The sequence below is a fragment of the Nelumbo lutea genome, chromosome 1 (assembly GCF_056320005.1).
Source record: "Nelumbo lutea isolate HS-2025 chromosome 1, American lotus-T2T, whole genome shotgun sequence".
Lineage (NCBI taxonomy): Eukaryota > Viridiplantae > Streptophyta > Magnoliopsida > Proteales > Nelumbonaceae > Nelumbo > Nelumbo lutea.
In genome coordinates this window covers 136,284,044-136,300,115 of record NC_142684.1, presented here as the reverse complement: position 1 = coordinate 136,300,115, position 16,072 = coordinate 136,284,044, and the positions used below count along the sequence as shown (strand labels likewise).

Genomic DNA, 16,072 nt, shown 5'->3' with positions numbered 1-16,072 from the left:
CTAATACGCCCCTCTAGGGGTTGTATTAGGCCAGGCCATGGTTCAGAGGGTAGCCAGGCTTTAAACCGACATCTCTGAACCAATTTCGAAAAACAAATAAATAAAACTTAAAAAAAGGTACCGATACACCCTACCAGCGTATCAGTCAGTATCAATACTTTGAACCTTGCATATGAGGTTTTCCAGTATCTTGCATTTCCAGTATCATAGTCCTATCAAAATAAGCCCATTCCAAGAAGAAATTGGAAGTTCAATTAATTTTTTCTTTAGGCCTAGTTTGTTTGTAATGCAATTTCATTTGCATTGGTGTAAAAGCATAAGAATGAAAATACTGATTTAATTTTGTTCTAAATTTGCTTTCTTTTATTTGTTTGCAGTGCAAATGAAGTAAAATATAACCTGAAGAATAATAATAGCCAGAGCAAAAGTGAACTAGAATTTACACTTCTTTAGTTTATACTCCTTTACATGTGTAATTGTGCAAATAAATTGCATTGCAAACAAACAGAGCCTTAATAAATGTGTTGGACTATGATACCAGAAAAAAACTTAGGTGGTATTTGGCACATCTTTTTATCTGTAAAAGCTCAAAAGGCCAAAAATGGCAAAAATGAGAAGCCTTCAAATGAAGCTTTTGGATTTTCCACACAAATAGCCTTCCCGACTGTTTTTAATGGCCCAATAGACAATATGCGAATCAAACGGTCTAATCTTTAAAGACAACTAGACAAGATCCCAAAAGCTTGATACATCTGGACTGTTGAAAGATCTATGTATAAGGACTTGCCAAACAGCCCTTTAATACCAATTGATTAGAATCATAAATCACGGGGGAGAGTTTAGAATCTGATTGGTAAAAACTAAAAGCCCTTCCGGTATCATAAATCACGTGAATGATGATGCTTGACTTTGGGACTCGCCTATAATAATGATCAGAACCGTTCAACCTGTGGACGAACGGTGCCATCAGAGTTGAGATACGGCATGGTTAAAGGAAGAAACTGGAAAGCCAATTCCATAACAATGCCGTATAATATTTGAGATTTTGAGTCGCCTGAGTTGGACCTTGGACGTATTTGACCGTTTGAAACATTTATTGAACAACGCTGTCAAGGCCGGCGGGTGCATCCATATCGTCCACCGAGTCGCTGACTTTTCGTGTAACTGGGGGTGAGCAAAAGGTTCAAGTTGTCCCTGCGGCTTCCAAAGAAACAGCTTTTTCTAAAACACAAGATCAGCAGTGGCACCAGCAACACCAAAAAGACTAGCACTAGGCTCTGGAAACAAGAGCGAGCTCTGATCCCTCTACAGTCTACAGCCTGAGGATATGAAATTATGAATAATCTTGTTAAAATTCAGCTAAAGATGATTAACCTATGCACGATTAAGCATTACAAGAGATCAGTTTCCTCGCCTCAAGAGTCAAAATTGCCAAGCTTGTACTGACAAGCCATTTCTTCCTTAAGCTGAGCTTGCTCTTTCACAGCTTGGGCCTGAAAATCCAAAAATGGAGGGACTAGATGACGCAATTCAGAAAGTTTCATTAATTAAAGAATTTGTAATTCAAGACAGATGAGCCGTAAAGTAAGACAATTACCATTCCGCTCTCCATAGCATGCTTTAAGGCTTCCATTTGTTCTTCCTTCTGTTTCTCACGCTCTAGCATCAATTCTTGCCCAAGTAAACTGATACATATACCGGCAAGCCAAGAAGCCCAGCCCACATTCGTGCCTCACACCAAGCCCATGCAAGACTGCAGCACCTGAACCATTCACCAATCACCACATAGCGTGTCAGCTGGCAATATTAGCTTACCGTATTATTATACAATAAAATACTATGTTAGCAAACGATTGAATGCAGCTAGAGAAGCCGTTGTAACTAACTGATAGCAGGCAATATAAAACCTGCCCATTAGTCGATTACCATTTGAAGGTTATGAATCATTTTAGCCCTAAATGAATCTGGTAATTCTCCTTCTTGAGGAGGTGCTTCCACCCAGGGGTGTCAATTGGACTGGATTTGGTCCAATCCGGTCCAGTCCAATGTGAGTCCGTTACAAATGGACCTGGTCCAATCCAGACCGATGCATATTCTGGACCATTTTGGACTGGTGCAGAGACTGTCCAATCTGTTCAAATTCCTGTTAATTTAGATCGGTTTCAACTCAAACCTGGTCCATTGACACCTATGTTCTTATCTTCTATCAATGGACCAGATATTGGTTTAATCCAATATAAATTCATTATGGACGGACCAGGTCCAATCCAATGTCTTATTGGTCCGTCCAATCCGTCCAAATTGATTTTGACTTGGACGGAGTCCAACCCAAAATCAGTCCATTGACACCCCTACTTCCACCATAGCTCCAAGGCATGGACTGACCTCTTCTTGCCGTCAGGAAGAGTTGGATATCAATCTGGTATCAGAGCCTCAACTATGCCTCCCAGTTTCAAATGTGCGGCATAGGTGGTGGTGTCAGTATTGCAGTGTTCGGCCAGGGCTAGGTGGATCAGTGCAAAGCCAGCCTGCGTGGGTACCAGGACTGTGGAGCGTGGTGGAATGTTACGATCCATTTGTCCCACATTGGTAGTATGGTATGCTAATGTGAGATATCCCACATTGGTAGTATGGGATGCTGTTGTGCAGTATATATATATGTGCTCGGGTTCCCTCCCTCTAATAGCTAGCTTTTAGGGGTGAATTCTCCTAACATAAACAAAACTTCCGATTAAACGCAAAAACAATGACAAGTATTTACATAATTTAATGCAAATGATACTAGACATGGCAACAATGGAACAAAACTAAAAATATACAATGATTTAGTTATACCCCCAAGAGTACAATAAAAAAGTTGAGTACTTGCATAGAATAAAGGAGGGGCAGCAATGAAGTACTGGATTCATAAACCTGTGCTCTCTCTCTCTCTCTCTCTCTCTCTCTCTCTCATATCTTACCCACATGTTGCAATGCAAAATACATTAATGGAATTAATGATAATTCATACTTAGCTTTGAGAAAGACTGGCAGATGCTTCTTTCTAGAAAGAAATAAGTAGTATTATTGTAGTAATGTATGATGTGTTTATTGTAGTAATGTATAGTTGTCCAAATTGCTAAAAGTTTTACTTGATAACATTTAAGTATTATTGTAGTAATGTATGATTGAAGTCTAAGTGTAGAGCCACAATTCAATGTAAAATAACAAATCTGAGGTTATCTGATCTTCCTCATCTGACCTCCTGACAAAAATGTAGAGCTTTTCTTTTATGGGCCTTCTAGTCTTTAGGAGTAGGAGGATTTTGAACAGGGTTCAAAGAATCGATACACACAATACAAAAAAATTGCATATCATGAGATTCAGAAGGGCAATATGCTAAGATTAAAAATGTTTCAAGCTTCAAAAATTGAGTCAGGGCATCTCTGGGAAGGGTATTGACCTTCAAAAGTGGCCACATGTCCTAAATCCCCTTATTTGGCATCTTGGTGGGTTCAGAGACCAATATGTATTGGTTGATATGCACTGATATGTTGTAAATATTTTAACCTTGATTTCAACATTAATTAGAACCTTTTCAATTAAAGAAAATAATTATGTTTTTCTGGTTGTTCCTTTCACTCCATACAGCCTTTGAACTTTATGGGCCCTCCTGAGTTAAATCTTTTAGGACTTTTGCATTTGGGAATCATAATTCCTCACTGTTTTTCCTAAAACACTCCCCTTTACCTATAGGGAATAAGAAAAGTCAAAATTAAAGAAAAAAAATACATCATACTTAATGCTCTGTTTTCCAGGATCTTCTTTGAACCTTTATTCTTTTCTTTTTCCATCTTGCGCCTGTGGTAAGCATCTAAATCATAGTATCTGCAATCATGAAAAGTTTGTAGTTTAAGTTTTAAAATAATTGAACTGTTTATAATAAAACTGAGATGAAAGAAGGCAAGTAGAGAACTTGGAGTAATAATGTCCCAAAGAGGGGAGTGGAACTTCAAGAAAAACAAAGATCAGGCAACTAGAACAAACCAAATCTCCAACACAAGTGGTGAGAGTTATTCTTTTGGCTGTTAATGAGAGATGTGGCTGGAAATAAATGCCTGTACTTTTATGACCATTCTCAGATGAATGAAGTGGTGCTTAGGAAGCTGTTGCTACATCTTACACCCAATTAACTGTCCACAAGCAATTCAGGGAAGTTCGTTGCCAGTCCTTTTTTTGTATTTATCTTCCTCAGCCTCATAATTCCTGTGTCCATGGGAATCACTTTCATATGATTTTTGATTGACATAATTAATACAGTTTTACTTCATCTTTCCAAGAAGGCCCATGGAAATATAGGCATGCTGTAAGGGAAGTAAAATATATCTTGAGTGCTATTCAAGCCACAGTGGGTTGGGTTCCAAGGTCTGCAAACACTTTGGCGATTCACTTACAAAGCAAGTGGCAATGAGGAATCGAATGTTTTGGGAATTAGTCCCCCAAATGGGGGGGGGGGGGATTCTGCAATGAATGTTTGTGTCGGTAAGTGTGGCTAACCACCAATATGAAGGTATTGCTCTAATTCCTGTAACAATCTTCAGTCTTTTATTTTAAATAAAATAATCTGTTTTCTTCCCAAAAAAGAAATTACTTCATCTATTCAGAATAAAAAATTATTCATTGTTATAAAGCTTCATATTGTCAATCTAAGCAAATTTTCTTTCAATCAATGGTGAGGGAACAACTGAATCCAGTGACAGGAAAATTATAAGAACGGAACCCACTACTTGGAAGAACGCAGAAATGCCATAGAGAAGTTTCACATCCCCTTCCCCTTCACAACAATAATGAATACCAAAGTTACTTGAAATTAGGAATCATGATGGGCAGTTAATGGAGTAGAATCTTACTTTTTTGAAGGAAAGATAGCTGTATTATGATCCCCCATGAACCTGTAAGAAGGATAAAAGTTAGCAGAGAACCTCAGACAAAATAGCATTAAAAATAGTCAAATACAATATGGATGTATCATCTAGAGTCCAATATATTTTCTTCTATTTCATATAGGAATCCTAATTATTTATAATTAAATTCATCCAACAAACTCATAGAATGTTTAAAGCAGTCTAGTCTTACTCTTTGAAGTTTTGCTTCTCTTCCCAGTTAGATAGAGTTTCCTGGTTCACCTGTAATAAAAAATTCGAGTTACAGAAGGGTACAAGAATCTCCAACTCATTAGAAGCACCTTTAAGCTTATTGAATGACATGGACAAATCTCCTTCAGTTAATTATTTTACACATAAAATCAAACAAGCTAAATGTAAATTACCAAAAATTTGGCAAAATGAACACTTTTAGCCAGAATTTTTTTTTGGGTACAAAGCCAAAATGAAATATAAAAAACACCAATAGTAGTTGAATTTGGCTATGAAATGGAAAAGAAGAAAATTTCAGTTCTAACATTATTGGTTATTGCACTAAACTATCTGTGAGAAAATGAGAACTAGATACTGGAACAGGTTCCTGATTCAAGAAGTCCAAACCAAATCACTGCTCAAGTAGATGCTAGATTATAGTCATTTAGATCCATTAATTCAAGAACAGTCTGGGTCATAAATTACCTATCGCTGACAATGAAAAGATTGGTGAGTCAAACAGCCACTGAAAGTGTCAAAATAAATAAGTAAACTTGGTCAATGATCAACTGTAAAGATAATTATGACCATGTGGTTTTTATTGCTACCACTTGGATGGTGGAAAAATGTTTTAGAAAGGTGAATTAAACTTAGATGATTTAAACACAACCTATTTTGACAAACTAGGCATAACTCTAATTAATAGTTAAAAAAGAATACTTGTCAAAAACTAATACCCATGAATCAACAGTTATCTCAAGGAAGAGTGCCTTTTATCTCTTCATTAGGACATATCTGGTTTACAAAAATGAAAAAAAGAAAAAAAAAAAACACATGCAAGTCATCTAAACTCAAATCCAAGACATTTTCATAAAAGAATCCCCATTTTAATACAGTTCATATTTGACATAGTATAAGGAGTCTCCATGTAGCTTTTTCCCATGGTCAAAGGTATTTGCATCTCCACTTAATCCTTTCTTTTTGCCATATTTAAAGCTATTGGACTCAAATTTGCTATATCAAGGAAAGGTGATATTAGTGGATTCATAGTTGTCCACCCACATCACCTACTCTCTAGCACTGCATGGAAAAATGGCACTAGATGACTTCCTCCCACATTTGTCAAGGTATCTAGGTAACTTCTGCCAACCAAGGGTGCCTAGTCACATAGGTTATGCCTTGACAACTATGCTTTCTGGAACTGTAGCACCATCAATTTGGAAGACTACCTTTATTAGATGGATCATGGATGGTCCATACTTGCTATATGAGCGCTCCAGGCTTCCACATACAAGAAAACCCTATTTCAGGGAGGAAGCTATTTCAAATTTTCAACAATTGGGAATACACTTATTTTTCACTTTCAGTTTTTCTATTTTAAGACACGAACCCGAACAACATTTCCCTTAAAAAACATATATGATTATTTGTTTATTGTAACCACACAATTGTTTACTTGTGGCTTCCATGAAGTGTGTGAGACAGGGACACCCTGTTTGACTTCTGCTAACCATGCAGTGAATTCTGGTCGCCTGTTCCTCCAAAAGAAAAAAAGAAATTTGTCAGAAAAAAAGTAAAAGCTCACTAAAAGAACTACTATTAACTTCAACATATTGATAACTTTGTGTCAATACAGGATTTATACTTAAAGATGTGAAAGCTTCATGTTCATCAATATGGATAATTGGGAATCAGTCTACTAGGTTTCCGGTTTTAAAACTCAATGAGTTACCAATCTCAAAAGGAAAAAGAGAAGAAAAAATGGAATTACCAGAGGGTAAGACTTGTTGAAAGTTGAAGTCACCTATCTATGGATATAGGCATCTAGATCAGAAATGAATGACATGACAAGGTAGAGCATCATTAAAATGCATTTTATCAGCCGTCCCCTGCATATCTTCCTGGAGAAACTTGAGTTTGAACCTTTAGCACCAAACTCCAAAAACACTTGGAGCAAAAGTCGGCAGCCCAATTAGACAAAACTAGGAGTCGAAATATGTCATATCAAAATATTCATGATTATGACATAATAAAAAATGGTAATTACATGTTGGTCTGAGTTATCTTGGGTCTTGGGAGGGGTGGACTGACTATGAACCTAACCTTTGGCATTTTTTTGCACAAAATGGCCTCTCTAAGACTTGAACCTGCGTTCTTACACTTGCCATCCTAAGATTTTAAGATGCAAGAAATATAAAATAAAACATCATTTGTACAAAATTTACCATAAAGCAAGAGAAAAATTATCAAGACAAGTATTTCGTTCTCCATCAATAAGAGAAAGCCATGACCACTATTATCCTTATTTGTATTCCCCAAAGCTTTTGGTTAATTAAAGTTCTGACCTATGGCCACTTGGTTATCTCCTAAATTTCAGTGTGGAATGACTTCCTCTTGTGGACCTTCTTAAACTTCTTGCACAGCCCAGTCCCATATAAACCTGCTTTTAATTGAGAAAACTTTTGCAATGTACACCAACCTCTGACTTTTTTAAATAATACTAAATAAGTTGCCAGTATAGCATATTGATTTATGTTATGTTGAAACCAAGACTATCCTTTATTAACTATACAAATAAAACTTTAAAATGAGTTATAAACAATAAAATATTAAGTAAAACTAGTGAATAAATATTGTAAAACTTAATCTAAAATCAAAATAAATTGAGGCAGAAAATAAGAGAATTGCAATTGCATTCATTTTAAGTTTTACTTATATTTATAAACATTAAAGAAAAAACACATTACATACCCACAAACTATTCATCAAATGCAACGTAACACTTATTATATAAACAAAATGTTGTTTTTTTTTTTTTTGCATCTTATACAATATCCAAATCAGTTGATAATGAAAATTAATATTCTTCATGTCTCTACAAGATTTATAGAGTCTTCCTTAAAATTGCTTTTGTGAAACACTTTGCAAAAAAGATGTATTGAACCTTGTTCAAGATACGAGCCATTCTTCTGCAATGGGTTTTCTCAAGACTGAAAACTAAACTGTGGAAAAGGTACATTTTCCAGATACAAACCAGGTGGATTTATACATGAATTTTCTGATGCTCACAAGGTTTTCATATCCCAATTAATTGGCTAAATCTGCCACCAGAAACAACAAATTTGACAATATTATGTTAATGTGCATTTCCTATTCACGTTTCATCATAACTAATGAAGCTCAACGATTTAACAAACTAAACAGCAGATCAAAGTCAGAAACTTTACTAACAATGTAAGCAGAGCACTCCTTCAAACTTACATATCGAACCTCCAGAGTTAATATTCCATGCAGAATCCAACTTCATTAGTTATGATGAAACGTGAATAGGAAATGCAAAAGCAATATTCAATTCTTGAATAGAATCAGTACCAATCATGAAAAAGAATACGCACTCCATTGAATTGCAAAAGCAATTCCTTACCTCATGTCAGTTTCCCTGATAATGCCGCACTTCCCCCCATGAATTCGTGACAGCTCCCTTCTTCCCATCCTCCTTTGCTTTATCCGACTTTTTCTTCTTATGCTTATCCTTTGTTTTCTTCTCGTCATTGCCCCTCTTCCTCCTCTTCCAACCCTTCTTCTCTCTTTCTCTCCGTCTTCGACGTCTCTCCTTTCTCTTCCTCCGCCTCCGCTCGTCTTCACTCTCACTTTCCTCCGAAGAGTAATCAGAACTCTCCTATTCAGAATCATCAGAATACGAATCTTCAGAATGCGGCGAATAAGAAGAATAGGACGAAGCAGACGAATCGTCATCGCTGTGATGCCTCCGAGACCTTCTATCGGAGCTCCTCCTCCTTTTCTTCTTCTTTTCCTTCCTTCTACTATTCCTCTTGTTGTCTCCTTCATGCCCTGGAGTCTCCATCTTCGTCATCGTTGTTGTCAGTCTCTTCTTCCTTTTTCCTTTTGGACTTGCTCTCATGATCCCTCTACGATGGTGCAGGTGCCTCTTCTTCACCATCTTCTCTTTTCACGTATCCTTCTTCATCCTTTTCTCTGTCATCTCTTTCTGGTAAAGATCCATTTCTTCGAGTTTGATCTTTCGCCATTTTTGTTACTGGGGGAGGAAGAGAGAATCGAAGTGAAGGGACAACTGTTGCTAACCACACCTGCCTGCTGCCTCTGGGCTCTGGGCTCCGTCGGGTGGCGGCAAAAGGCTGGAAAGGGCTGGACCGGAGGGGTGCTGGTAAAAACCGAGAAACGGAACCGATCGGTTCGATGAACCGACCGATAATATTTGAATACATTATATTAATTTATTTATATTAATATATTATATGTATTTATTCGGTTCGATTTCCAAACCGAACCGTGAGCATCCCTTGAAAACGTTGTGCGTCTGATTCCATTTCCATTGGTGATGGTGTGTGGGGCGCGCTGTGGGCAGCCGATCCGATCACGCGCACAGGGGCTAGGGCTTGAGTTAACTTAACTCCTCGTCTCCTCGTGGCACTGGCACGGTTTGAAAACTTTTCAAATCTAAAACCCTAATAAGGTGGCCTAAACCCCGTGCTTCTCAAGCCAGGCAACTCGCAACTTCATCTTCTAGACTCTACCAAGAACTCACCAACCAGAGTTGCTTCGCTTAAACGGACTCAAGTCTTTTCTCGATGTTGAATCGCTTGAGATTAAATTTCCGGTCTATTCGTCTAATCTCTGAAACTATCACGGAAATCATATCAGTGAGCAGATCATGCCATACCAGGAGTGTCAGTAAGACTACTCTGTTTTCGAAGATCAGTCCTCTCGGACACCCTGGCTCCAGTGTCCTTCCGGAGCTCGACAAATGGGTCGAAAATGGGAAGAAGATTGGAGCAGCCGAGCTCCAACGCATCGTTCGCGCTCTCCGCAAGCGCAGAAGATTCACACACGCACTAGAGGTTCCTTTCTGTTCCCAGATTACATAAGCATCTCATGTCTAGAATTCCAATTTTCTTTCGAATTCGGTTATGAAGGATCTTAATGGTACAGAAAAAGCTGACTTTCATAATTTGAACTGTAAAGGAACTGAATTTCATTCCCCGGTTGGTTTTGAATTTGAGGATTCTGTAGAAATGCACTTGTACAGATCATGTCTTCCCTTTGTATTTGAGTGGAATAATATCACTACGGTTTTTGTTGATCAGAAAGGTAACTTTCCTTCAAAGGGAGCGCTAAGTGCTAAGCCCGTCACGAGCCCCTCTTTGTTAGAAGAGTATTACAGCTTAAGCCAATGGAATGTTATTAGAGTTTAGAGTTTGAAAGATATAGATGTTTGTAACAGAGGAATAGTCTGACAAAGTTGGAACAACACTTGGCATTTTTCATTTTGCCCATTAAAACATACCAAGATTTCTCTGGTAATTCATGTAGAGAGCAAACGTAAAAAATTAAAGACATGTCCAGGAAAGAAATGGAAATAGGGCAAGTACTAGAAATTAATATGTAATAGTTATAATGATAATAATTCTTTTGTAGCTCTAACTTAATATGCTAAGCGTACAGATATGTCATTACTCATTGCTTAGAACATAATATATGCACCTTCATGCTTGTTTAATTGATGTTAGGGCATCTTATGTCACTGAGTGTAACTAGTCTTAAAGTAGTTGTATTTGATAACAACAGGTCTCTCACAGATAACCAATTTATGATGTACTTCATTTTCATATTGCCTGTACTTTTTCTATGAGGAAGAAAGGATTTCTGATTGGTGTTACAAGCAGTTGGTTTTCACTTAGCTATACCATTTGCAAGTTGTACTTTTCCCTAATTTTCTTGCTTGGTGTTGCTACGCGGATGCAGATATCTGAGTGGATGGGTAACAAAGGTATTTGTAAATTTTCGTCAAGGGAGCATGCTGTGCAGTTGGATCTAATTAGTAGGGTTCATGGGCTCCAAGCTGCTGAAAGCTACTTCAACAATTTGGATGATCAAGATAAGACTGAGAAGACCTATGGTGCTCTTTTGAACTGTTATGTTAGAGAATGCTTGGTTGATAAATCTTTGTCCCATTTCCAGAAGATGAAGGAGATGGGCTTTCCTCCATCCTGTCTTACATACAATGATCTCATGTCTCTATACATAAAAATGAGCCAGTATGAAAAAGTCCTCGATGTGCTGATCGAGATGAAGGAGAACGGTGTCTCCCCTGACAACTTCAGCTACAGAATCTGCATCACCTCATACGGGATGAGATCTGATCTTAATGGAATGGAGAAGCTTCTAGAAGAAATGGAAAGCCAATCCCACATCACCATGGACTGGAATACATATTCCATGGTGGCCAGTTTCTATATAAAAGCAGGTTTTATTGACAAGGCAATTAGTGCCCTTAAGAAATCAGAAGAGAAGCTAGATAAGGATGGGCTTGGCTACAATCATCTGATCTCACTCTATGCGAGTGTTGGGAATAAAAATGAGGTAATCAGGTTATGGTATCTTGAGAAAGCTGCTTGTAAGAGGTATATTAACAGAGACTATATCACGATGCTGGGATCACTCATGAAGCTTGATGCATTTGAAGAAGCTGAAAAGTTGTTAGAGGAATGGGAGTCATCTGGTAACTGTTATGATTTTCGAGTGCCAAACACTGTCCTTGTTGGGTATTGTCAGAAAGGGTTATCTGAGAAGGCGGAGACATTGCTTAAAAGCATAGAAAAGAGAGGTAAGACTCCAATTCCTAACAGTTGGGTGATGGTAGCAGTGGGATATGAAGGTAAAGGTGAGATTGAGAAGACCATGGAGTGTATGAAAAAAGCTTTGTCGTTGTCTTTGCAAGTGGGTAATGAGAACTGGAGGCCGAACCCTAAAGTGATTAAATGCATATTGAATTGGCTTGGTGATGAAGGCGATGTAAAAAGTGCAGAAGCCTTTGTAAGCTTGTTGAGGATGGTAATCCCTATGAACAGGGAGATGCACCATGCCTTGATCAAGGCAAATATCAGAGGAGGAAAGGAAGTGGATGAGCTTGTACAAACCATGAAAGATGATGGGATAGATGAAGATTTGGAAACAAAGAAGATACTGAGCTTAAGGCAAGAGCAACCAAAATGATCAAAGGATGTTAATCTATGTTTCTGCTGAAGCTCTAATAGTTTAAACCCCCTCTATAGCACTCTAAAGCATAGGTATTGTGTTGTCTTGGTCATGGAATCAGTTGTCAGGGGAGGTTGGGATTATAGAGACTGTTTTATTTATACATTGGATGTGATACCACTCTTTTATTTGAAATGTCCTCTACTAACTAAGGATCAATTGGTCCCCCATACACTTCAATTAATTTGTGATCTATTTTTAGTTTTTGGAGATACAATAATCCTTGGACTATTGGAATTATAGTGTTAATACTTCAGATTATTAACATTATTCATAAATTTTATTCTATTGCATCTAGTATCCAAAAGTATAAAGTCTACCTAAGGCCTTCTTTTTATCACTCTTGGCAACAGATTACCTAGATAATATCCAAAAGATTGGATTGGACATTGTCACTGTGGCAAGCAACTAATACCAAGTAATTCATCTAAAAAATGGTTTACTAGTGAAGATCAATTACCACAGGATTCAAAGCCTAAGTATCAAATGTGATATAATAAATCTAATGGTCATCTATTTGTTTCTTTTGGAAGGTGTAGGAGAAGCAGTACTCTTAGCAGTATATTTTGCTGTGGAGTCTACCAAGAGAAAATGATGGGGATTTGTTTTGTTTGAAACAGATTCTCTTCTGTCTTTAAAAGCATTAAAGGGAAAACCAGATTCTGTCCTTGGTCCTGTTGTAAGATTTTGGACAACATTCAAATCTGTAGTAAATGCTTTGAATGGTTTATGTTTAAGTATGTTGGTAGACAGGGCAATAGAGCAGCTCATTTAAATCACCCAATTCTCTTTTATTTGGCAGGCACTTGAAGATGTAATAATCTGTACAAAGGCAATTAGCCAAGGGTTCTTGGGAGGGGTGGATGTGATAAGCCTTTTCTTTATTTCATTTTCAGTTTTTCACAAAGTTGCCGCTCTTAGACTTGAATCCACGTTCTCACACCTACAGACCGAGATTTTACCATCACACCACCATGGATTTTATGTAGTAATCTCATGGGAAATTTCTTGAATAGTATCCTCCTGTACTTTGCACTTAGTGACACTTCAATCCCTGAATTTTAAAATGTGATTATTCAGTACCCGAACTTTTAAAATGTGTCAATTCAGTACCTGCCATTAACCAACTGTTAATCAGTCGTTAAGTGACATATGAAAAAGACACAAATGCCCTTCAAGTGTCATCTATTTTCTTTATAAGCCATCTAAATGTTGACAAAAAATTAACAGTCCCAAATCCTTGTTTCTTCTATTTAAAAAAGTTGGGGTCACCAGAATGTCCACTGATACATGACCCCAACTTTTTTGAATAGAAGAGGCAAGGATTTGGGACCGTTAACTTTTTGTCAATGTTTGGATGGTTGATAAGGAAAAATATGTGACACTCAAGTGCATTTGTGTCTTTTTCAAATGTCGCTTAACGAATGGTTAACAATTGGTTAATGGTAGATACTAAATTGACACGTTTTGAAAGTTCAGGCACTGAATCACTAGGTGCAAAATACAGGGTACTAATGAGGAATTTTCCCTAATCTCATATTAAGTTATCAACTATTATTAATTTGTACATTTTATGAAATGTAATGGATTTTCTAAGATTGTCTCCATTCCTTGAGGGGTCAAAGAGGATAATGCATTTTAAGAACATGAAAGTGTTTTATTTTGAAAAGATAAGATGATTTGTCCTCTTATGCAAGGTTCAAAGTATCGATACGTATTGACTTGTATCGGCCGATACCTATCGTGCCAATGGCTTCTCAATATGCCCCTCTAGGCCTTAAACTGGTCCCTCTCAAACAGTTTTGGAAAAAATTAAATAAAACTTAAAAAAAAGTACCAATACCAACATATCGACCTGTATCGATACTTTGAAGCTTGCTTTTACGAATTTGATTTTGGGACTTATTTCTTTGTCAACTTAGTGGGCATTTTTTGCAGTGCATGCATGAGCTTTAAGAAGCTCACTACCAAACCCATCTACGCTAAACCTAACACAATTTACAATGGGCTCATGTGGGTTTGGTTGGGACTGCACGAATTGTTAGGTTTTAAAGTCTTTTCATTTTTCATTCATGTTTTGTATTTATAATCTTATATTTTGAGTAACTGAAGTAAAGATCGGATCGGTTGCCCCCCACAGCCCATCCCGTTTGTGCATTGGGAATATCTCCCCATCACAAGCAAGGGAGATGTTCCCACTTCCCAATGCACACCTACACAGAGGGGATGGGCTATGGGGGCCTCTCTGTTGGCAGCCGATCCAATCACCCTCACCCTATGCGTAGTCTTACTTAGAAATGAGCATGGGTTGGTTCGGTTTGGAACATATCCTATGAAGGTCGGTTTTAGGGTTGGTTTTAGGGTCTACCTGTGGAATTTGTTCTTTTTTTACTCTTCCCCTGTAGAAAAAAAAAACATGTTCTTTAAAAACTTGATTTTCAATAAATATGATATAAATAACTTAAAAACTTATATTATCTTGATTAAATTGAGGAAGTTAATATGTAGACTATCATTTTATGGTTCAAAACTTATAATTTAAATTACCTTAAAAAACTTATAATTTAAATTTAAATGTTGTAAATATTACCTTTTACATTACTTATTATACACATTCAAATATTAGCATAAAAACAAATGATCAAATCACTTAAACTCAAAGGTCATGGTCAAGTGAGACCATGACCTTTGTAACCATGAATGCTTGGGTTCAAATCTTTACATCCCCAAAAAGTATTCTAGAGTTTATTTCAAGGCAAGTCCGGGTCCAAGGCCAACCAAGGCCGGTTTAGGTAAGGTAAACCCCTATACCCTAAAACTGGCATGGGTGGGAATCAATTCCAAAAATTTGGAACTAGACCCTACCCTATAATAGATTAAGTAGGGTCGGTTCTGAATATAATCTACCCATTTGCTCACCCCTAATCTTAGTATTACAGTTTAATGGAATTCGCACCAATGCCCCGAAGGCATTCCACATAATCAAGAAAAATGCCACCTTTACTCCCACACATGTCGCTCTCTTGACACATACAGAGCTAACAAGAAGGACATTAGCTAACGTTCGTCCTATTAGCTCTGCACACGTCAAGGGAGCGGCATGTGTGGGAGGCCAGGAGGCGTTTTTCAATTGTGTGAGGCACCCAACTGTGGGGCACTAATGCAAACCAGTTTAACAAGTATACATGGTGAGTTGTGAGTATCTAATTTTCAATTGGATAAAATGTAAAAACATCCCCTATAGGCCCCATTTTGTTCGTGGGAAGAGGGGTATGGAATCAAAATCGGAATGGATTATTCCAGTTCCAACTGTTTGGTTGGGTGGAATTGGAATTTCATTCCCATTCCTACTGGAATGGCATTCCCCCATTTGAGGGAATGGCCATTCCCTGCCCCTCTCTTCCCTTGGGAATGAAATCCCATTCTTGCTGATTCTAATTGTCATTCCCAACCAAACAAATTATGGGAAAGGACCATTTAGATTTCAATTCTGACTGTGAACCAAACAGACCCATAGTATTGAAAAAACCTATAGTTACCTCCCTTTTTTATTGTCCTAAATATGAAGCATTGAAGCATTGGTGTAATGAATTAGTTTTTCAAAAGTACCCACTTTACCCTTATATCTATCAATTCATATGGAAAGTTACTAAAATACTCTTAAAAATTTTCACTTAATTAGAAAAAATACCTAGTTAGGTTGAAAATAATAAAGTAATTTTATTCTATAAAAACATTAGGTCTAGTGAAAGTTTAGAAAGGGATCTGGCATTTATAATTTAAATAAAAAGATGCTCTAATAAGTTGTAAGGGTAATTTTGTAACTTTGAAGTCTTCATTACTGAACAAAGATGGAAGGGAGGTAACTATAGGTTTTTGTG

The 16,072-nt window shown here is 37.3% G+C and overlaps 2 protein-coding genes across 7 annotated transcripts; one reads left to right on the top strand and one right to left on the bottom strand.

Moving 5' to 3' along the window:
* Positions 1-606: 606 nt before the first annotated feature.
* LOC148877796 (uncharacterized) lies at positions 607-9,409 on the bottom strand. Of its 6 annotated transcripts, none has more exons than XM_088944104.1 (8): positions 8,539-9,409; positions 6,571-6,652; positions 5,116-5,165; positions 4,890-4,931; positions 3,779-3,867; positions 1,598-1,762; positions 1,415-1,516; positions 607-1,319 (listed from the first exon to the last, which is right to left on the bottom strand). In XM_088944104.1, exons 1-6 carry the CDS (start codon positions 8,961-8,963, stop codon positions 1,653-1,655), a joined length of 798 nt encoding a protein of 265 aa, XP_088800230.1. In that variant the 5' UTR covers positions 8,964-9,409; the 3' UTR covers positions 607-1,319; positions 1,415-1,516; positions 1,598-1,652. The 6 variants fall into 6 exon arrangements, with proteins under 6 accessions (XP_088800230.1, XP_088800220.1, XP_088800239.1 ...); XM_088944094.1 differs by having other exon boundaries at positions 1,415-1,493; XM_088944113.1 differs by having other exon boundaries at positions 1,415-1,493; positions 1,598-1,764; positions 3,803-3,867.
* A 160-nt stretch (positions 9,410-9,569) lies between these two features.
* Positions 9,570-12,498, top strand: LOC148877795 (Tetratricopeptide repeat (TPR)-like superfamily protein). Its single transcript, XM_088944082.1, has 2 exons — positions 9,570-9,994; positions 10,899-12,498. The coding sequence occupies exons 1-2, from the start codon at positions 9,725-9,727 to the stop codon at positions 12,147-12,149; spliced, it is 1,521 nt and encodes a 506-aa protein (XP_088800208.1). The 5' UTR covers positions 9,570-9,724; the 3' UTR covers positions 12,150-12,498.
* Positions 12,499-16,072: the final 3,574 nt, after the last annotated feature.